Source organism: Archocentrus centrarchus, chromosome 20 (assembly GCF_007364275.1).
Source record: "Archocentrus centrarchus isolate MPI-CPG fArcCen1 chromosome 20, fArcCen1, whole genome shotgun sequence".
NCBI lineage: Eukaryota > Metazoa > Chordata > Actinopteri > Cichliformes > Cichlidae > Archocentrus > Archocentrus centrarchus.
This window is the reverse complement of record NC_044365.1, coordinates 9262384-9285135: the sequence shown is the minus strand read 5'-3', so window position 1 is coordinate 9285135 and position 22752 is coordinate 9262384. Positions and strand designations below refer to the sequence as shown.

Here is a 22752-nt window from a genome sequence, read left to right as displayed (position 1 = left end):
ACAGGGATCAAAAGGCTCAAAGGCAAATGGACAGCGGTTTTCTGGGAGAAATTACACAAACTGCACAAACACTACAGTGTTACATGCTATCCAAGCAGACTGGATTGAAATACATGAAATTTACATAAAATCTTATCCTGTTTCTGGACGGCTATATCAGAGGTTTGAGATAGGCTGCTCTCTCTCACTCATTAGCCAGTTTCTGATGTAAATCTACAATAACTGCTATAGCTTCATGTCCATCTGTCAATCATAAAAAAAGACTTGTATTCCTCCCATGACCCCTCACTCTGCTACCCCATTTGCCGTACTGGATAACTAGCCAGCTCCTAACCATATATGGCCTCAGTGAAAGGGATGGCGGTTGATCTTGTACTGTAAGCTTTACAGCTGATTTTGGTTTTACCACATTGTGATGGGACTGTTCACTAGACCTTTTACACCTTCCTCTGCACCGACTCTCCATCCACCTTAGTGTGTGAAGAAAACTCCTCACATGAACAAATTAGAGTCTGTTAGATAGATATGATTCAAACCACTGCAGTGCAGTACCTTCAAAACCTACAGCATGCTCCAATCTGCAATAAAATGTTATGGTCAATAGTATTGAATGTTGCTCTGAGGACTAGCAGAACAAGTACACAGATGAGTCAACTGTCAGAGGCATAAAATAATTTGCAATCAGAGTTAATTCACTCCAGCTAAAGAAGAATGTTACCTGGTAATAATCCTAAAGAACCTGGCTGTTAAGTGGAAGTTATGTAGTGTGGAAATAGCTGAAAGAACTTTCAAATGCCCCTATGCCAGCCAAAATGTGCCAGGAATCAGGAGACAAGGAAGAGCTCCTGATTACCTTGGAAATCCAAAGGACTGTGTTTCAATTGGATTACTTAAGCTCATGTTTTGATCTCTGGTTTAACTGCATAAACATACAAATCAACTCCAATCACACAGTCCAAAAAGTCCCCAAAATAAAAATATATTTATTCAATAAACAGTGGTGTCGGTGACATAGCAATGCTGGTGTTCATCATTCTAAGTGACAGAAAACTTTGAGGTTTATTTCCTACCACACTATATCAGTGGGAGCATTCCAGGAATGATGAGGCTGACAAGTGATTATGTCCAGAACCCTATTCCAGGAAGCATGTTCAACAAACTCTGAGTTTAAAAATAAACTCTTATGATAACCTCCCTCAAGGAGGTTATATTTTTGACAGTGTTTGCTCGTGTGTCATTCTGTCTGTAAATACAATAGTTTGGAATTAATTCTCATAAAATTTGTAGAGGTGTAGAGTGGGGTCATGTTTACAGTCCATTAAAATTTAGCTTGTATCCACCAAGGTCTCACCCAGGTCAGCTTAATGATTTATTGGTCAAAAACTGAAAAAAAGTCTTATAGCCTATGTAGCAGAAGGAATATCTGTTCTGGTATCATATTGTTAATCACCTGGGTGTTATGAAAACACAGTAAAAAGGTAGTGGCCACCTGCGCATTTCCATCTTGCTCTCCTGTGACGTACACATCCGGGTTTCCATTCATGTGTCTTTCACAGCTATTACAGGTAAGGGTTTTTAGGTCGCTGCTGCTTCAATTCTAATTGTGCTGTTGCTGATTACTACACTGCTGGTGGATTCTTTGTCAGAGGCCTTCCTGTCATAGAGCTCTGGTACAGTATTTTTTCTTTTGCACTGCATATTTGATTATTCCGCTCAGTAGCAAACAGGTGTTTTGATTATAAGGTCGTAGCTGGGGAAGCCCCATACTGGCCATCCGTTCCTTCAAATTATGCATTCACCATGTGACTGGTATGTAACTTTGGCTTGTCATGCTTTGGGCTTTATTCCAGTCACTAGTATTTTAATTTTAACATTACTTTTACTGTCTATTACAGAGAGTTTGGGGCTGGGTAGGGGGCTGATCACTTTATCGCGGCGCCACCACTGTTATTCTGGATTACATTGCAGAAGTGCTGCTATTTAAAACATTTTGTTCACTTTATCCATTGCCAAGCTGGTCCTTTATTGCTTTTATGATAACTTTCTGATTGGTGATTGGTTGGTGGTTCATATTCTTGGGCAAGATACTGAACCCCAAGTTGCTCTCTAATACAACCCCCAGAGTATGAACGTGTGAATGTTAGATAGAAAGTACTTTGATATAGAAAACAGTGCTTGTATGAATGTGTCTGTGAATGGGTAAATCCAAACGTGTTGTATAAGCGCTTTGAGTGCTCAGCTAGAGTAGAAAAGCACTATATAAGAACTAGTCCATTTACCATTGAGGTCAAAGTAATAACGCAATAGAGACCTGTTTAAAACTATGTTTCTTATGTTTGTATTGACAACATATAGGCATATAGGGAATGACATATGGGGATTCTAAATGTCACATCACTTTGGGCCTCTGAGCTCTTCTTCAAGGTCAAACTTTCAATAGACCAAACTTTCATAAAATGTGTTTTATGTATAAAACTATGCTAAAAACTCTACTGCCTTTGTTTTGTATTGGCAACATTTAAGAATCTATACTGGTATATGGGGATTCAAAATATCACATTATAGTTTGCATCCAAATATCATGTCACATTTGACCTTTTATCTAACTTTTACATTTCACATCTGACTTTCTTTCAAGTTAACCACAAATTGCATCTTTAAAGAAAGTATTGTCAAGAGAAAGAGAATGAGTTGCCCAGTTAGAATTATACTGCAGTATTATATTATATGATAAGCTCAAGTTATTCATGTTCAGTTATTTACAAATCAATAATTCTTATTCATTACCTATTTCTACATGTTTGTGTGATCAAAGTAAACAAAAATGCAAAAAACAATATTATTCCCTTAAAAGTAAATACTGCCCAGAGAGTGAGGTGCCTTGGCAGAGGTTTGTCATTTCAGCCTCATCTTCACTCAAATATTCACATCAAGATCCAACTGTGACAAACATTTTTCATCAGTGTGACCACTTATAAGACAACAACAGATTGATCATTGATTAGTGTGTTTTGTGTCTAAAGCTTTATACAAATAAGTTTGTTTTAAACAGTCATTGCCACAGTAACATACAGTAAATGTTTTCACTGCAGGGAGACCGGCCCACTTACAGCTCACCTGCATTACTGTCCACGAAGTCACAGAGTTAGAAAGATGGAGATTATAGATTTTATTCAGACCCAATAATAAATCAGCAACGTAATTGCTGTCTTGGTCCTCAAGTACAAGCAGAAAAAATAGCAAAGTAGTGTTTAAGTGGGATTTTAGTGTCTGTAAAAACTTCAGTATGGAATAAGCAAATGAATTGGAGTGTCAGTCAGCTGGTTCAGGTGCAGGAGGAGGGGTGGAGTCAGAGAGAAACTCAGTTTGTTGAACTAAACCTGCTAGCAAGCAGGTTTAGTTCAACAAAGGGCTCAGTTCTCTATGCATAACTTTCAAAAGTCAACAGCACAACCAAACTCAGGAGCAATGAAAGAATATATTTAGCAAACTAATATAACACTGATTAGCCAAACCCTCATGAGATCATTGCTCTAAACTAAATGGAATTCATAATTTAGTTTTAACCCGTTAATCACAATCCTTCAACCAGCCAACAAGCTACAGAAAAAGATGTTCCTGTATGTTGAAGATGTCTTCACAAAATAAAGTACTGTGCAAAACCTTTACTTTTCTCACAGTGCAATTGTACAACAAAATCATCTCCATTTAATTCTGGAGTTGAAAACTTGTAGAAGCCCAACTGTACACCTAACGTCACAGTAAAGAAATTTATTCACAGCCAAAAGAAGAACAAGATATCCTGCAACAGATGGTCCAACTCCCATAGGGCCCTAGAGTTTTCTTTACAAGGAAAAGTGGAAAAAAGGGCTTTGTCACCTGATCAATAAAAATTTTAGTTTATTTATAAAACTCAGTTGTAAGATGCAGATGGCTACAATAGATTAACTCTAGAAATGCTACACTCTTCTACCATTAATACAAAACAAAAAGAAAAAAAAAACCCAAACACACTACAGTACCTTTCTGAGAATTGAAATATACAATATTTCAAGTTAAAGTAAATTAACGTGTTTAAACATAATACTCCAATCAATCAACAGCTGCTAATTCTTTTGGGGAAATCACCACTTTAATTTATTGACAGTGTGACCACATTTCAATAGTGGCTTATTTTACTCTGAAGCACTACCACACTCTTCTGTCTTCATCTGTTCTCTAAATATTGTTTTACCTGCAAGCTGTTATAGACTTCTTAAATTTTGCTGTCAGGAATTGACAACAATGACAGTTACATTTAATTACAACTGTGTGGCTTTCAGGACAATGCTTTACCTCATTTTATTTCCAGGAGTTTTCCAGAACTGTAAACTTGCATTAAAGCTAGGTTTCCTAGTATGCATAGGAGCTTTGATGTCAAAGCATGGAATTCTGGATGTTGATTTGAGTCTGTTGAAATTTATTTAAAAATATATACATCTTTAGACAGTACAGGCACACACAACAAGGCAGTGAATGGTACACCAAGAGCACAGATGTGTGCTGGTGGGGAGGAAGCATACATCTTTTTACTTTATAGCTTTCTTAAATAATAACAGTGGGACAAGTTGTCCACCAGAAGTGAGAGAAATCCCTCCACCCACCCCACCTCCAGCCTGTCATCCTAAAACAAAAAAAAAAGACCAGCCTGGTCAAAGAACTTGGGGAAACAGAAGCCTGGGCTGACCCTTTAACTGTCCCCTACACCCAGTGACTTAAATCCAATCCAGTTTGAGAATATAGCGTGGTCTCATGAAATATTTTGAATGCATGCAGTATGCATGCACTCACTTTTGAGTAGCAGCTTGGGTAACCCCCACATACATTCCACACCCTTATGATTTGTCAAGTAACCGTGTCCCTCACTTCCATTTGTCACTGCCACAATCACTTACCTCAAAGTTGATACAAAATTAACTCAGTACTGCTATCTCACTTTACACTGGTAACAGTTATTTAATCGTCATCGCTACCAGTGGCTGAATTTCACTGACATTTCATGGTCTCTGTTAGCCAAATCACTCTGCTATTCTCTTCCTATGTGGGCATCCATTTAACCTATGTGGACAGATCAAAAAGGATCCAAAAAATCCTAGTGCAATTCAGTCTTCACAGACCTGAAGGAAATAGGTTAAGTGTAAGTGTAAGAGCAGTATAAGAGCTCTGCATGTGGATGTAAAGTGTTTGAGCAGAGGCACGCGGCAGGCTAGAGTTCCCTTTGGCTACTACACTGGCTGGGTTATCTAAGTAGAGTGGATTTCATCTTTGCTCAGCTTAACCTCTCTTCGGGTAAAAATGCGTGCGTGCGTGCGTGCGTGCGTGCGTGCGTGCGTGCATGCATGCGGCCTCACTTTCACTAAGATTAACAGGCCACAAAGGAGTAATTACAGCTCATGGATGACATAGTAAAATAATACTGGTTGAGACAGATTAACATTCCAAACAAACATATGAGATCTTTTCAGTGGTTCTTGTCTAAACTGTCCATCCTAGAGGATAGCCATATTGCTGCTGCAATGGTCACTATTCATGTTTATGTCAGAACATCTGTGCATAGAAATATGTACAGGGGTTGTACAATGAAACTGAAACACCTGGTTTTACACCACAATAATTTATTAGTATGGTGTAGGGCCTCCTTTTGCGGCCAATACAGCGTCGATTCGTCTTGGGAATGACATATACAAGTCCTGCACAGTGGTCAGAGGGATTTTAAGCCATTCTTCTTGCAGGATAGTGGCCAGGTCACGACGTGATGCTGGTGGAGGAAAACGTTTCCTGACTCGCTCCTCCAAAACACCCCAAAATGGCTCAATAATATTTAGATCTGGTGACTGTGCAGGCCTTGAAATATGTTCAACTTCACTTTCATGTTCATCAAACCAATCTTTCACCAGTCTTGCTGTGTGTATTTGTGCATTGTCATCCTGATACACGGCACCGCCTTCAGGATACAATGTTTGAACCATTGGATGCACATGGTCCTCCAGAATGGTTCGGTAGTCCTTGGCAGTGACGCGCCCATCTAGCACAAGTATTGGGCCAAGGGAATGCCATGATATGGCAGCCCAAACCATCAATGATCCACCCCCATGCTTCACTCTGGGCATGCAACAGTCTGGGTGGTACGCTTCTTTGGGGCTTCTCCACACCGTAACTCTCCTGGATGTGGGGGAAAACAGTAAAGGTGGACTCATCAGAGAACAATACATGTTTCACATTGTCCACAGCCCAAGATTTGCGCTCCTTGCACCATTGAAACCGACATTTGGCATTGGCACAAGTGACCAAAGGTTTGGCTATAGCAGCCCGGCCATGTATATTGACCCTGTGGAGCTCCCGACGGACAGTTTTGGTGGAAACAGGAGAGTTGAGGTGCACATTTAATTCTGCCGTGATTTGGGCAGCCGTGGTTTTATGTTTTTTGGATACAATCCGGGTTAGCACCCGAACATCCCTCTCAGACAGCTTCCTCTTGCGTCCACAGTTAATCCTGTTGGATGTGGTTCGTCCTTCTTGGTGGTATGCTGACATTACCCTGGATACCGTGGCTCTTGATACATCACAAAGACTTGCTGTCTTGGTCACAGATGCGCCAGAAAGACGTGCACCAACAATTTGTCCTCTTTTGAACTCTGGTATGTCACCCATAATGTTGTGTGCATTGCAATATTTTGAGCAAAACTGTGCTCTTACCCTGCTAATTGAACCTTCACACTCTGCTCTTACTGGTGCAATGTGCAATTAATGAAGATTGGCCACCAGGCTGGTCCAATTTAGCCATGAAACCTCCCACACTAAAATGACAGGTGTTTCAGTTTCATTGTCCAACCCCTGTAAGTTTGTAATGACATCCCCCTCAGCTACCTTAAGCAATCTCATGACCTACATTCTAGTCATAGAGGACAGCTACAGAGTCATTCCCATCTATGGGTTCATTTGGAGCATGGCAGCCTTTTCGGGGAAATGTACATTAGAAAACAGTCCATCATTACTGTTATAAAATTTTAAATCTAAAACAGTTGTAAATATTATATCTGAGACTAGTGCTCAGTGAAAAAACAATCACAGGGTCACCAAAGTGCATCATCTGCCTCCAAATTGCCTCAATGCACTTTATATAAACACCTTGAATTGAATCTACCCTATGCCCAGCACCCTCTCTTTTTTCTAGGAAAAATGACAATGACTATGATCAATATGGGCTTTAAAATCCCATCAGACAGGGTGCCTGGGTGGCTTAGTGGTGAAGCCGGCGACCTCATACACATGCAGCGTTATGGTGCAGGCGGCGCGGGTTCGCGTCCCGGCCCGTCGCCAATTTGCCTGCGTATCTTTCCCCAATTTCCTGTCTCTCTCCGCTGTGGCCAAAAAAAAAAAATTCCATCAGACAGACAATACATGTGACCATGCAGCACATAGGCACGGCAAACACCAGAACAGCAGCCAGTCACAGTTGATGTTATGCATTCTCCAGGAAAAGAAATGCTATAAAAATTAGCAGTGTAAAACCGTAACAAAAAAAATGTCAGGCATCCATGATCTTCCAGTGAGAGAATGAGAGAATTTTATTTATATAGCAGCAACAGTCACCTCAAGGCGCTTTATAGTGTAAGGTAAAGACCCTACAACAGAGGAGGAAAATGTACCGATTACTCAGGAAGAGATAATATCAAAGAAAGGCTGCAAGTTGTCAAAAGCATTGAAGTGGTTCAGTTATCCCAAGATGATGCACTTCAAGATGGTGGCATGCTTGGATGCCAGTGGTTTGGTGCTTTTCACTTTGGTGCTTTGTGTGCCTGTTTGTATACTTTTTTGTCCTTACTACATTCTGTTGAGCAAACAATTTTTTTAAATCAGTACAATCTCCTAAAGACGTTTTGAGTAAGAAGAGCATTACAGCAGAGTTTCACTGCTCACACTACATTACCGTCCCTGTAGAAAGGAGGGAGAGGTGGCGTAGGGAGGAAAAGTAAAAGTGGGGCTGCAGGGCCAGCGTGTTAGTAAGGCTGGAAAGCAGCTGCATAAATCACTGCTTTCCAGCCTTTTTCTCAAATGCCTGATCTTTGTTTATACTCCCCCTGAGGAGAACTGCTCTTATCTCCAGGTTTTAACCAGACCTGTTAAAAACCTGGCCTGATGGAGCCTCTTAACAGCTGCAGGACTGCTTCAGTAGAACTAACTGGGCCATTTTCGTCTCGAACACCAGAACCTAGAGGTATTTAGTGACACTGTCTTGTGTTATATAAAGAACTGCACAGACACTGTCACAATGGAGAAACACATCAGAATCTTCCCCAATCTGAAGCCTTGGATGACCGGGGGGGTCCAACATGTGCAAAGGAGAGAACTACAGGTGTTCCTCACTATATCATGGTTCACTTACTGTGACTTGACTGTATCGTGGATTTTTAAAAAATATTTCTAATTCTGTTTCACAGAGTTTTCACTCTATTGTGGGATTTTGCAGTATATAGGTTTTTCTTTAACACCCCATAACTACAGTGGTATGCAAAAGTTTGGGCACCCCTGATAGTGTTTATGATTTTCTTTTATAAATCATTGGTTATTCGAATCAGCAATTTCAGTCAAATATATCATACAGCAGATGAACACAGTGATATTTGAGAAGTGAAATTAAGTTCATAGGATTTACAGAAAGTGTGCAATAATTATTTCAACAAAATTGGGCAGGTGCATAAGGTTGGGAACCTAACAGAAAAATTACATCAATATTTAGTAGATCCTCCTTTTGCAGAAATAACAGCCTCTAGATCAGGGGTGGGCAATCCCAGGCCTCGAGGTCCGGTGTCCTGCAGGTTTTAGATGTGTCCCTGATCCAACACACCTGAATCAAATGGCTGAATTACCTCCTCATGCAGTCAAGTTCTCCAGAGTCCTGCTAATTACTTCTATATGTGATTCAGGTGTGTTGGCTCAGGAACACATCTAAAACATGCAGGACACCGGCCCTTGAGGCCTGGAGTTGCCCACCCCTGCTCTAGATGCTTCCTATAGCTTCCAATGAGCATCTGGGTTCTGGTTGAAGGTATTTTGGACCATTCTTCTTTACAAAACATCTCCAGTTCAGTCAGGTTTGATGGTTTCCGAGCATGGACAGCCCGCTTTAAATCACACCACAGATTTTCAATAATATTCATGTCTGGGGACTGAGATGGCTGTTCCAGAACATTGTACTTTAAGATTAAGATTAAGATAGTGTTTATTTGTCACATGCACAGTTATACACAGTACAATGCACAGTGAAATGTATTTTGTACCTGCAACCATATATACACACACATATAAATAAGAAGAATAAAAATAAAAAAAAGTAATTCACACTATACACTATACTCTATATACTATACACTATACACACTTTTATAAATTATAATATTTACATTGTGCAATAATGGTCCAGTTAGGGCTCAGAGTTGAGCAGACGGATGGCTTGTGGGTAAAAACTCTTCTTCAACCTTTCAGTCTTAGCCCTCAGGCAGCAGTAACGCCGGCCTGATGGGAGCAGGGAGAAGAGAGAGTGTCCGGGGTGGCTGGGCTGTTTTAGGATCTTCATGGCCCTCAGCCTGCACTGCTTGGTGTAAATGTCCTGCAGGTTGGGGAGGGTGGTTCTGATGGTCCGTTCAGCTGAACGAACCACCCTTTTTAGGGCCATGAAGTCCTGCTTGGTGCAGTTTCCCATCCAGGTGGTGATGCTCCCACGCATGATGCTCTCAATGGTGCAGGTGTAAAAGTTCCTGAGCACCTTGAGTGGGAGCTTGAAGTCTCTCAGCCGCCTGAGGAGGTAGAGACGCTGTCTGGCCTTCTTCACAGTGATGTTTATGTGATGAGTCCAGGACAGGTCCTGTGAGATGGTCACTCCCAGGTATTTGAAGGTGTCCACTCTTTCCACCTCAGCACCACTGATGACAAGTGGATGGTAGTCCCTCTGCTGCTTCCTGCTGAAGTCCACGATCAGTTCCTTCGTTTTGCTGACGTTGAGCAGGAGGTGGTTCTCCTGGCACCAGTTCTCCAGGCGGGAGACCTCTCTCCTGTAGGCTGTCTCCTCATTGTGAGAGATTAGTCCCACAACAGCAGTGTCGTCAGCAAACTTGATGATGACGTTGGACTCTGACGTGGCCTCGCAGTCATGGGTGTACAGTGAGTACAGCAGAGGGCTGAGCACACAGCCTTGGGGGGATCCAGTGTTGAGGGTGAGGGAGGATGAGGTGAGGTGACCCACTCGTACCACCTGTGGTCTGCTGGTCAGGAAGCTGTGAACCCACCTGCACAGCGATGGGCCCAGGCCCAGGTCCAGCAGCTTAGAGACCAGCCTGGAGGGAACTATGGTGTTGAATGCTGAGCTGTAATCTACAAACAGCACTCTCACATAGTTCCCCTTACCAGTGTCTATGTGTGAAAGGGTCTTGTGGAGGAGGAAGGATATGGCGTCATCTGTGGATCTGTCTGGCCGGTATGCAAACTGTAGTGGGTCGAGGGTGGTGGGCAGTGAGGAGGTGATGAATGTCTTGATGAGTCTCTCAAAACACTTCATCACCACAGAGGTGAGTGCTATGGGCCTGAAGTCATTGGGGCTGCTGGGGTGTGGTTTCTTTGGGACAGGGACTATGATGGACTTTTTAAAGCAGGTGGGAATCACACACAGTTTCAGTGAGAGGTTGAATATCAGTGTAAACACAGGTGCCAGCTGGTCAGCGCAGGTCTTAAGGACACGTCCGCTAATACCGTCTGGTCCAGCCGCTTTCCTGGTGTTTACACGTCTAAACGCCCTCCTCACGTCGCACTCCGTCACAGTGAGTGTCTCCGCCCCTCCGGCCGGGAGCGCAGCGGGCTGTCGGCTTCCCGACTCAAAGCGCGCAAAGAAGATGTTGAGTTCATCAGCCAGAAAAGCGTCGGCACTCACCGGGTGTGTGTGTGGTGCTTTGTAGTCCGTGATGGTGCGTAGTCCCTGCCACAGTCCCCTGGAGTCAGACTGTTGTAGTTGCTGTTCCAGTCTGCGGCCGTAGCGATGTTTAGCCTCTTTCACCGCTCTGCGGACGTTGTATGATGCAACCTTGTAGTCCTCCATGTTCCCAGAGGCAAGGCCAGAGTTGTAGGCAACGGTGCGGGACCTCAGGGCGTCGCGGACAGATTTATCCACCCACGGCTTCTGGTTGGGAAAAGTCCTGATGGTCCTCCTAAGTGAAGTGTCATCAACAACTTTCCCAATAAATCCCACAACAGTTTCCGTAAACTTCTCGATGTCTCCGCCCGCGCTGCTGCGAAACATGTCCCAGTCGGTTGAATCCAACGCACCCTGCAGAGCGGCCTCTGTTTGATCAGACCACCGTGTCCCTTCTCTCACAGCAGGGGGTTCCTGCCTGAGCCATTGTTTGTATTTCGGCATGAGAAGGACAGCGGTGTGGTCAGACTTCCCAAAAGGCGGAAGAGGCTTTGCTTTGTAGCCTTCTTTGAATAGAGAATAGCAGTGGTCTAGGGTCCTCTCTCCTCTGGTGGGGCAGTCGATGTGTTGAATCAATTCCGGTATCAGCTTTTTCAAGTTTGCACTGTTAAAGTCCCCGGCTACGATGAGAGCCACATCACGCTGGTTAGCCGGATAGGTGGAAATCGCCTCATGTAGCTCGGATAGTGCAGTGTTTGTGTCCGCCTGAGGTGGAATATAGACGGCGCTGAGGATGACCGAAGTGAACTCGCGGGGCAGGTAGTGGGGGCGGCATTTCAGGGTTAGGAGCTCCAGGTTAGGTGAACATGATTGTTTCAGAGGGACAACATTCCTACTGTCACACCAGTTGTTATTAATCATTAGGCACACACCTCCTCCTCTTGATTTTCCAGACTCACTCGTTCTGTCCGTGCGATGAACACTGAAGAACTCCGACGGCTGTACGGCGTGGTCCGGTATGAGGGGGGTCAGCCATGTCTCCGTGAGACAGATGATGTTGCAGTCCCTTATGTCCCTCTGAAACTGTATCCTGGCCCTGAGTTCGTCCAGCTTGTTATCCAGTGACTGGACATTAGCCAACAGGATGCTCGGCAGTGGCGTTTGGTGCGCTCTGCGCCTCAGCCTCTCTCTTACGCCGGCTCTTTTCCCTCGGGGCCTTGTCTGTGACCTGGGTGCTCCGCGCCGTCCTTTGTTTGAGCTGGCCCACTGGAAACGCAGTATCTCCTGGGGCCAAGTCGGGTCGGGAGAAAAAGGTGTCAGAATACAGCCAGAGTGCTGTATTCTGATATTAAAAAGAGTCTGTCTGTCATACGTGATATGACACAGAGCAGGCGGAATTATAAAGTCCAGAATTAGAGCTAAACCTAATATATACAAACAAAGCGTAGGAGCAGGTACAACGGCTGCTGACCTCACCGGCGCCATCTTGAATCTTACTTGTTCCTCTGTGTGAATGCCTTGGTAGATTTTGAGCAGTGTTTAGGGTCGTGGTCTTGTTGAAGTATCCAGCCCCGGCGCAACTTCAACTTTGTCACAGATTCTTGAACACTGTTCTCAAGAATCTGCTGATATTGACTGGAATCCATGCGACCCTCAACTTTAACAAGATTCCCAGTACCTGCACTGGCCACACAGCCCCACAGCATGATGGAACCACCACCAAATTTTACTGTGGGTAGCAAGTGTTTGTCTTGGAATGCTGTGTTCTTTTTCCGTCGTGCATACCGCAGCTTGTTATGTCCAAATAACTCAATTTTAGTTTCATCAGTCCACAGCACCTTATTCCAAAATGAAGCTGGCTTGTCCAAATGTGCTTTAGCGACTCTGTTTGTGGCATGTGCACAGAAAAGGCTTCTTCTGCATTACTCTTCCATACAGCCTCTCCTTGTGCAAAGTGTGCTGAATAGTTGAATGATGCACAGTGACACCATCTGTAGCAAGATGATGTTGTAGGTCTTTGGAGCTGCTCTGTGGGCTGACTATAACTGTTCTCACCATCCTTCACCTCTGCCTATCTGAGATTTTTAACTTAACTAGAACTGTGCCTGTGGTCTTCCATTTCCTCACTATGTTCCTCACAGTGGAAACTGACAGCTGAAATTTCTGAGATAGCTTTTTGGATCCTTCCCCTAAACCATGATGTTAAACAATCTTTGTTTTCAGGTCATTTGAGAGTTGTTTTGAGGCTCCCATCTTGCCATTCTTCAGAGAAGCTGCAAAGAGGAGAAACACTTGCAATTGGCCACCTTAACCCTTTCTCATTATTGGATTCACCTGTGTATGTAGGTCAAGGGTCAATGAGATTAGAAAACAAATTTTGTGTTGCAATAATTAGTGCTAAAGGTATTCAAATCAATAAAAATGACAAGGATGCCCAAACTTATACACCTGCCTAATTTTGTCTGTCTTTCTGTAAATCCTATAAACTTCATTTCACTTCTCAAATATCACTGTATTATTCTGCTATATGATATATTTAACTGAAACTGCTGATCTGAACAGCCAATGATTTATATAGGAAGATCATGAAAATTATCAGGGTTTCCCAAAATTTGCATACCCCTGTATGCAATCATCACTCACTGTATGTTGCCAAAATGCACAAATTTGAATAGAAATTAGAAATGTGTAAGATTACAATAAGATTATTATTGTAAGAAAACAATATATGCTATGTCTATTGTTTACTGGGAGAGGGTAGAATATTAATACTGTTTCTGTAATGCCACCAGCTGTAACTTTTTTTGGCAGTGGATGTGCTGTGATTGATTGTATGTTCCTCTTGAACGGAGAATCTGCACTAGTGTTTTGAAAGAATGATTGGATAGTGAACTAGGTTTGCTGTTGTCATGCACTAGAGAAATTCCTGTACACAAGTGCAGACACAGGAGTAAAAAGTTCAGGCAGTTTATTGAAAGACATAAATAGTGATGACAATTTGAGTCCGGAGAGGGGTATGGCAAGGTTGGCAGGTGAATGTTTTCCAGTTAGCTTTTCTGTCCATTTCCAGAACACAGCTCTCAATCTTTGCTTCCAAAATAACACTCAGTCTTCTCCCAGACACAATTCCTCTCTCCCATGGCATGGGGCATCTGAACACAGGAATCACAGGCGAATCCACAAAAGCACCTTTTCTTTCTCAGCACTGACAATAATGAAGACACAAGGTCACGTACTGAACGCAGAACAACAATCTGGCATCAAATGAAGTAAAGGTTCCGCTTTGAGTAGGTCATCAAAAAGGAGCTCCAACTGTGATCAGCTGCATAATCAACAATATTTTGCAGGTGTGGAGCAAGAAAACAGGAAGCCAGATGAGCTCCACCCCTAAAACAAATAAGCAGACTACAAACACACACACACACACACACACACACACACACACACACACACACACACACACACACACACATATATAAATAGGGGAGGGAGAGAGAGGAAAGGTGAGTTGACCAGGAGGACTGGGAGACATAACAGTACTCCCTCCTCAAAGGTGGTCTCCCAGCCAATCACCCAGCTTGTCAGGGTGTTGCTGGTGAAAGTCTCTCACCAGAGCATCATCCAGGAGGGCAGACTGGAAAACCCAGGACATTTCTTTAAGGCAGTATCCTTCCCAGTGTACAAGGTACTGCAGCCCCCAACGTCTAACATTCAAAAGCCTCCGAATCGTGTAGGCAGGGTCCCCATCAATGACCTGGGCAGGGGGAAGCTAGAAGGAGGGCACAAAGGACTGGAGTGGACAGGCTTAAGCTGGGAGACATGAAAGGTGTTATGAATTCTCATATTTCTGGGGAGCTTTAAATGGACAGACACAGGATTAATCATAGAGTCAATCACAAAATGCCCAATTAGGTTTGGAGTTTCTTTGATTCAATTTCAGTGGGGCATATTTGGTTGACAGCCACACTTTCTCACCTGGAGAGTAGTCAGGGCTGGGGACTCTATGCCAATCTGCCTGACCTTTGTTCTATATCTACAACTTAAGTTGGCAACCAAAAGGTTCTATGCAGGAATGTTATTGTGTAGAACTGACCTGTATAGCAGTTGAACCTGTTGGTGTGTGCCCAATGGATCACTCGTGATCTCATGGAAGATGGGACATAGAGTCGATTGCATGGTCCTCCTCCAGGATCAGGTTGAATGAAGAAGAATGAGATAGGATGGCTTCAGGTTCCTCTGGACACTTGGAAGTGGAGAACTGCCAGGAGAGGGCATATGGCTTCATTTGCAAGACCCAGGATGGTATGTAATGTTAAAGTTGAAACAAGTGAAAAGCAGGGCCCACCTCGCTTGTCAAGCATTCAGTCTTTTCACCAATTGAAGGTAGCCCAAGTCCTTTTGGTCAGTCCATACCATGAATGGTTGTTCTGAGCACTCGAGCCAGTGTCTTCACACCTCTAATGTTATCTTGACAGACAGTAGCTCCTGATCCCATAATTTTGCTCTGCAGGAGAGAGATGATGAGAGTAAAAGGCACAGGGGTGCATTTGTAATTATGTTGCTGTGAGAGAACTGCTCACTAGCAAACATGCGTTTAAGTGACCAGAAACCCTGTTGTGCTTCTGAACCCCAGCGGAAAGATTTTTACTAAAGTTGTAGATGAAGTGCAGAAATTGGTGAACACCAGGAACTGTTGCAGCTCCTTGTGACTGAGGGGGTTCAGGGCAGTCCGACCCCAGCTTGGAAATTATCAGGAACCACCTTTATCTGTCCCTTCTAAATAGAATTCAAAAATGTCTCCTTTAACAAGGAGGAGGGCACATCCAATAATTTTATAACCTTCTGGAGCTCCTTATTTGTTTGACTAATTGGTTGAGGAAATCCCAGGGCACATCATTCGCAAGGGCCTGAAAGACAGTTGGGGCGTATGTAAGTACAAATGGCATAGCCAAATAATCCAAGTGGCCGAGATGGTTGTTAAATGCCGTCTTCCATTTGTCTCATACTCTGATCTGAACCAGTTTTGTGTTCTGAAGGTCCAAATTTGAAAAGATGTTGACTCCCTTGAGTACAATCATGGCCAAACATTTTGATAATGACACAATTATTGGTTTTCACAAAGTTTGCTGCTTCAGTATTTTTAGATCTTTTTGTTTTGTTTCTATGATATACTGAAGTATAAATAGAAGCATTTTATCAATTTCGAAGGCTTTCAGTGACAACTACTTATCTGCAATATTGATCCTTCTATTCCAAGACCTTTGCTATTTGCCCTGGCATGCTGTCAATGAACTTCTGGGACAAATCCTGACTGATGTCAATTAATTCATAATCAATGCTTGGAGTTTTTCACAATTTGAGAGTCCACCTACCTCTTAAGGATTGATGACAAGTTCTCAGTTGTATTAAAATCTGGGGAGTTTTCTGGTTGGACCCAAAATTTGGATGTTTTGTTTTTTGAGCCACTTAGTTATCACTTTCTCTTATGGTACAATGCTCCATCATGCTGGAAAAAGAATTGCTCTTCACCCAACAGTCCTTAGGAGAAGTTGCTCTCGAAGGATGTTTTGGTGCAATTCTTTATTCGTGGCTGTGTTCTTAGGCAGAATTGTGAGTTAGCCCACTAGCTTGGATAACTCCACACATGGTCTCAGGGTGCTTTACTGTTGGCATGACACAGGAGTGATGGTGTCACCCACCTTTTCTTCTGTGGAAAATAATTTTTTAAGGATCCCCCAAACAACTGAAAAGGTGTGTGCTTGTGCATGCTTGTGCTCCTGTGGAAGTGAGCTCAGACACTTGCGTGGATGACATGGGTGGAAAAACTTTGCACGACAAGGAATCCTCAGTTTACAAACTTTATCGAACTTTGGCAGGTCAGCACAGAACATTCAGCCATTTACATCAATGAAGGCAGTTTGTCAGGCTCACGGGCTCCAGCTCGGGCACAGAACAGCGAGTTTGCACTGTCCATGCGATGAGCTGTGAGTGCCATCTTTAGCCTTAATAACACAGGAAAAGAATCTCGTTTGTCTATATTCGTGACCGTAGAATACGCTTGAAAATTAGCATCCTACATGCATTACACGCGACACACTACATAAGGGAAAAAGGAACAAACTCCTCAACTGTGGACTGCCTTACAGGTGCTTCATCAGAGAAAACAACTTTACTCTAGTTCTTAGTAGTCCAAACCCTATACTTTTTACAGAATATCACTGTGTCCCTGATGTTTTTCTTGGAGAAAAGTAGCTTCTTTGTTGTCCTTTGTTGGCCATCCTCCAAAAGTTTTCACCTCACTGTGCGTGCAGATTCACTCTCACCTTCCTGCTGCCATTCCTGAGCAAGTTCTGCACTAGTGGTGCCCTGATCCCACAGCTGAATCACCTTCAGGGTGCTTGCTGAACTTTCTTGGGTGCCCCGAAGCCTCCTTCACAACAATTGAACCTCTCTTCTTGAAGTTTTTGAGGCTCTGATAGATGGTTAATTTAGGGGTAATCTTACTAGCAGCAATATTCTTGCCTGTGAAGTCCTTTTTATGACTACTGCATGTGTTTCCTTGCAGGTAACCATGGTTAACAGATGAAGAACAATGATTTCAAGCACCACACTCCTGTTAAAGCATCCAGTCTGTTATTCAATTCAATCATCATGAACAAGTGAACTCTAGCCTTGCCCTCATCAAAACTCTCACCTGTGTTAAGGAGGATCAATGAAATTATGTTATCATGTACTTTTGTGGCAGGGCTGAAATGCTGTGGAAATTTTTTGGGAGGATTAAGTTAATTTTCATGGCCAAAACAGACTTTGCAATTAATTGCAAATTATATGATCACTCTTCATAACATTCTGGAGTATTTGTAAATTGCCATCATAAAAACTGAAGAAGCAAACTTTGTGAAAACCAATACTTTCATTTCACTACTGTCATTCTCGTTCAAAAGCAGAGTAGAGGCAAGCAATTTACAATTTTGATTGTGATCTCATTCAAACCTCTTTAATGAAACATGGGTACAGTGTTTTGTCCTTCTTTTCCACAAAAAAAAAAAAAAAAAAAAAAACAAAAACAGCTGCCAGTGGAGAGGAGGAATAATTTATGCAGGATGCCAAAGAATCCTGGATGTACTTTTCCATAACATCGTGCCCAGGTTTGGAAAGCCTGTATAGATGGTTGGAGCACCTGAGAAGGTCTATGGCACAATCGATGAGTTGGTAGAGAAGTGTCTAATCCTTGCAGAACACTTCTTCCAGATCATGATATTCAGGAGGTTCCATGGGCAAATCCTGGGCCAGTGTTTCTATTGGTGGAGATGCAGCACCTGGAGGGAAGGCAGCCTGCAGACACCCCATAATTGCTTTCACTGACCAATCTATAGCAGGGTTATGTTGCTGGAGCCAAGGATAACCAAGAATGAGAGGGGTTTCAGGAGTTTCATAAATGAAGAATGGTGACTGCTGGAGAGCATGAGAAGCTCAGGTGCTGTCTGATGAGCGAGGATTTGTCCACTGAGTGCTGTCTCCAAAGTGAGGCCTAAATGCTTAGCCAATCCCTGATCCATAAAACTGTTCAACGTCAATCAAAGCTTGCAATGTGTGAGAAATGGTGCCATTGAATAAACCAGCTGCTGTCAATAGCTTCAGTGGGGAAGAGATGAAAAAGGAGGTCTGGCCCGCCAGTATCCCTAACGTTGCTGCTCTTCTGGGCATTCAGGCAATTGTTAGCAAAATGTCCTTTCTTTCTCATCTTTCTGCAGGCAAAATGTGAGAATGGCCAAGCTGCATAGAGCATTTCTTGGGCTCACTCCTTTCCTCAGAGGAGAGGTCATTTCTGGAAGTCTACTGTCCCCAGTCCTGATGGAAACTGTATTTTTAAAATCTTGTCTGTTTCTGAAAATGATGATGCATATTTATGCACAAGGAAACAAGAAAGTTGTGGGCAACTCCTTTCAAGCCAACTCATCCTGCAAGTGCTCACTCAGCCCAGGTAGAAATGCTTTGCTTTCTGTCCCCAACCAGTCTCACTGGCAATGATCCAAAAGTCCACAGTATAATCCACGCTACCTGGGGCTGGCATCTTTATCAAACAAAGCCTCACAGAAAGAAAGATTTGGGTTCCCCGCTGACTCTACCTCAGCCCATCTTAGCACCCTACCTATGTTGGTAGAGCTCCTTCTGATCTCTCTGGGGAGGGGAAGGGGGAGGTTGAGGCACGGTGGCAACCAGATGAGGTGGTCAGGTAGTGGCCATTCCAGGCATTCTTAACCTTTGGTTTCAGAAATTTCACAGTGGATGATTTCCTATCAGCCTTAGAGCAAGCAAATGGCTTTATTGTGCTCCCTCAGTGCTACCTGGCTGTATCTGGAAAAGTCTTGCTTTTTTCAGCAAGATAATGCCAGACCACATCCTGTATGTATTCCAACAGCATGATTCTAAACAGTTCACATGTTAAACCAGTTAACCTGCAGTCCAGACCTCGTAACCTGCTCTCATCTGCTGCCCTCAAATGCGGTACCTCATGCTCCTCGACAGTGAACCCCAGGAAGGCTGCTGGACCAGACGGAGTACCTGGCAAGGTGATCAGAGCGTGTGCCCACCAGCTCACCCTGATTCTCACCAGGATTTTCAACCTCTCCCTGGCCCAAGCAGTCATCCCCCTTGCCTAAAAACAGCCACAATCATCCCCTTGCCCAAAAGGTCATCTGTCACCAGCCTAAATGATTACCGCCCTGTGGCCCTCACACCGGTAATCATGAAGTGCTTTGAGAGGCTGGTTCTCCAGCACATCAAAGACCATCTGCCCCCCACTTTCGACACCCATCAGTTTGCATATCGTGCAAACAGATCCACAGAGGACGCCATCGCTGTAGCTCTCCACTCTGTGTTGAGCCACTTGGAGCAGCAGCAGAGCTACGCTCGCATGCTCTTTGTGGATTACAGCTCAGTGTTCAACACAGTCATCCCGGACATTCTCACCACCAAACTGCACACCCTGGGCCTCCCCCCTCTCACATGTTCCTGGATCAAGGACTTCTTAACCAACCGGCCCCAGACTGTGAGACTTGGCCCCCATCTCTCCTCCACCCGCACACTGAGCACTGGCTCCCCACAGGGCTGTGTGCTGAGCCCCCTCCTGTACTGCCTCTACACCCATGACTGCAGTCCAGCCCACAATAACAACCTCATTGTCAAATTTGCTGACGACACCACAGTGGCCGGATTCATCTCAAAGGGAGATGAGGCAGCCTATGGAGAGGAGGTCCTGAAGTTGACAGCCTGGTGTTCAGAGAACAACCTGGCACTGAACACCATGAAAACCAAAGAGATCATCATCGACTTCAGGAAGCACAGGACTGACCCAGCTCCTCTCTACATCAACGGCGAGCGTGTGGAGAGGGTCCACACCTTCAGGTTTCTTGGTGTCCTCATCTCTGCTGATCTCTCTTGGTCAGATAACATCACAGCTGTTATCAAGAAGGCTCAGCAGCGACTTCACTTCCTGAGGGTCCTCAGGAAGAACAACTTGAACTCAAACCTGCTGCTGACCTTCTACCGCTCATCCATTGAGAGCCTGCTGACGTACTGTATCACAGTATGGTACGGCAGCTGCACTGAGGCAGACAGGGTCAGGCTTCAGAGGGTAGTCAAGACAGCACAAAGAATCGTTGGCTGTCCTCTCCCCTCCCTGATGGACATCTACACCTCCCGCTGCATCAGCAGAGCCAGGAACATCATCAAGGACCGCTCACACCCTGGCTTTGACCTGTTTGACCTGCTGCCCTCTGGCAGGCGCTACAGGTGCATCAAAGCCAGAACAAACAGACTCAAGAACAGTTTCTTCGCCAGAGCAATCACCACCCTGAACTCACACACTCACCCACCGTAACTGTGCAACACCCACATCTCTGTGCAATATTATATTATTCATACTGAACAATATCCAACATTCCTATATTGTGTAATATCCAGTATTCATTCACTAGTGCAATATTCATTCACCAAGTGCAATATTCATCATCTTCATTATTATATGTATACACTTGTTTACTTTTCTTACAGTGTACAGATGCACCAATGTATGTATATATTTTTATACATTCTATTGTTTGTATACTTTATACATTGTTTATTTTCTGTATACTTCTTGATTATACTAGATTATAATATTTTTATTTTTATTTTAGAGAGTTTGATTTTCTGTTGCATGGCACTGAACAGGAGTGGCCCTCCAATCTCATTGTACATCCTGTATAATGACAATAAAGGCATTCTATTCTATTCTATACAGTGCAAGCAATTGGTCTCCTTAGTTCCAAATACTTAAGCTCAAAGTGATTTGCTTGTTGCACATTGCTTTGAAATCTGACAGCTGGTCCCTTGCACATAGTTGATGCTTTTTTTGCCTAGGCAACCCTCTAATGCATTTATTTCCAAGTCCCATGTAAATTAGTGGTATCCTGCACTCTTATTGGCTGATTCAATTACTCACCTCAAAGTTGAGAAAAGTTTATTTTGATTCCCAGAGGTTACTTGACCTGTAGCAGCTTAGAAAGCTACTTTTGGCTATTTTGATATGTGGCAGATTTTTATACTAGATGCCCTAAGTGATGCAACCCCAAACGGATTAGTCTTCACATGGGAATGAACCAAGGATTTTTTTGCTTGTTAGACGAGTGTGTAAACTGCTCTTGAGCCTGTTGGTATAAAATTCCATCCATCCATTGATGAATGCATCAATTTTCTGCTTATCTGAAGCCGGTTGCATAGGCAGCAGCCTAAGCAGAGGAACCCTGACATCTCTCTCCCCAGCAACCTCCTCCTGCATATCGAGGGAAACACCAAGGTATTCCCAGGCCAGCTGAGAGATAATTTCTGCAGCATGTATTGGGTCTACCCTGGGGCTTCCTCTGAGTAGGACAAGCCCGGAGCACCTCAGCCAGGAGGTGCCCAGGAGGCATCCTAGTAACTTTAAATGCCTTCTTTCGATGTGGAGTAGCAGCTCTCCTATGAGCCCCTCTCAAATGACTGAACTCTTCACCCTTTCTCTAAGGGAGAGGCCAGCCACCCTTCAGAGGAAGCTCATTTCAGCTGCTTGTATGCTCAATCTTGTTCTTTCGGTAACTACCCAAAGCTCATGACCATAGGTGAGAGGATGGACATAGATTGGCCGTTAACTCAACAGCTTCGCTTTTACGCTCTCTCTTCACAATGGACTGGTACAGCACCTGCACCACTCCAGCTGCGGCCCCAATCCGTCTGTCAATCTCAAGATACTTTGGGGCAGCAACTCGTCCCTGAGCTAGAGTGGGCACTCCACCTTTTTCCGGCTGAGGACCATGGCCTTAGATTTGGAGGTGCTAATTCTCATTCCAGCCACCTCATACTCGGCTGTGAACCACTCCAGTGCGAGCTGAGGTCACCACCTGATTCGATTCAATTCAATTCAATTTTATTTATATAGAAACAAACATTCACCTCAAGGCACTTTATATGGTAAGGTAAAGACCAAGCAATAATTACATTACATTACAGAGAAAACCCAACAATTAAAAATGGCCTCCTATGAGGGGCACTTAGTAGTGGGAAGGAAAAACTCCCTTTTAACAGGAAGAATCCACTGGCAGAACCAGGCTCAGGGAGAGGCAGTCATCTGCTACGACCAGTTGGGGTAAGGTGAGAGAGACAGGACAGAGAGCCAGAGATTAATAATAGCTAATGATTAAATGCAGAGTGGTGTATAAACACAGAAAATTAAATAAGGTGAGTAAAAAAGAAACACTGCATCATAGGAACCCCCCAGCAGCCTAGGCCTA

General features: G+C 43.7%; 1 protein-coding gene across 5 annotated transcripts in view; it reads right to left on the bottom strand.

The window, feature by feature from the left end:
* LOC115799372 (Rho guanine nucleotide exchange factor (GEF) 4) overlaps positions 1-22752 on the bottom strand; it is a 186080-nt gene that overhangs the window by 70946 nt on the left and 92382 nt on the right. Inside the window, exons 2-3 of one of the 5 annotated variants that reach the window (XM_030756496.1) lie at positions 15288-15446; positions 15036-15200 (exon numbers count right to left, since the gene is read on the bottom strand). The exons of 3 other annotated variants lie outside the window; for them this stretch is intronic. In XM_030756496.1, coding sequence (XP_030612356.1) covers positions 15036-15090 — 55 coding nt within the window. In that variant the 5' untranslated portion in view covers positions 15091-15200; positions 15288-15446. Of the gene's footprint in view, positions 1-14552; positions 14665-15035; positions 15201-15287; positions 15447-22752 lie in introns of those variants that run through there. One more of the 5 variants, XM_030756498.1, reaches the window with a different exon arrangement.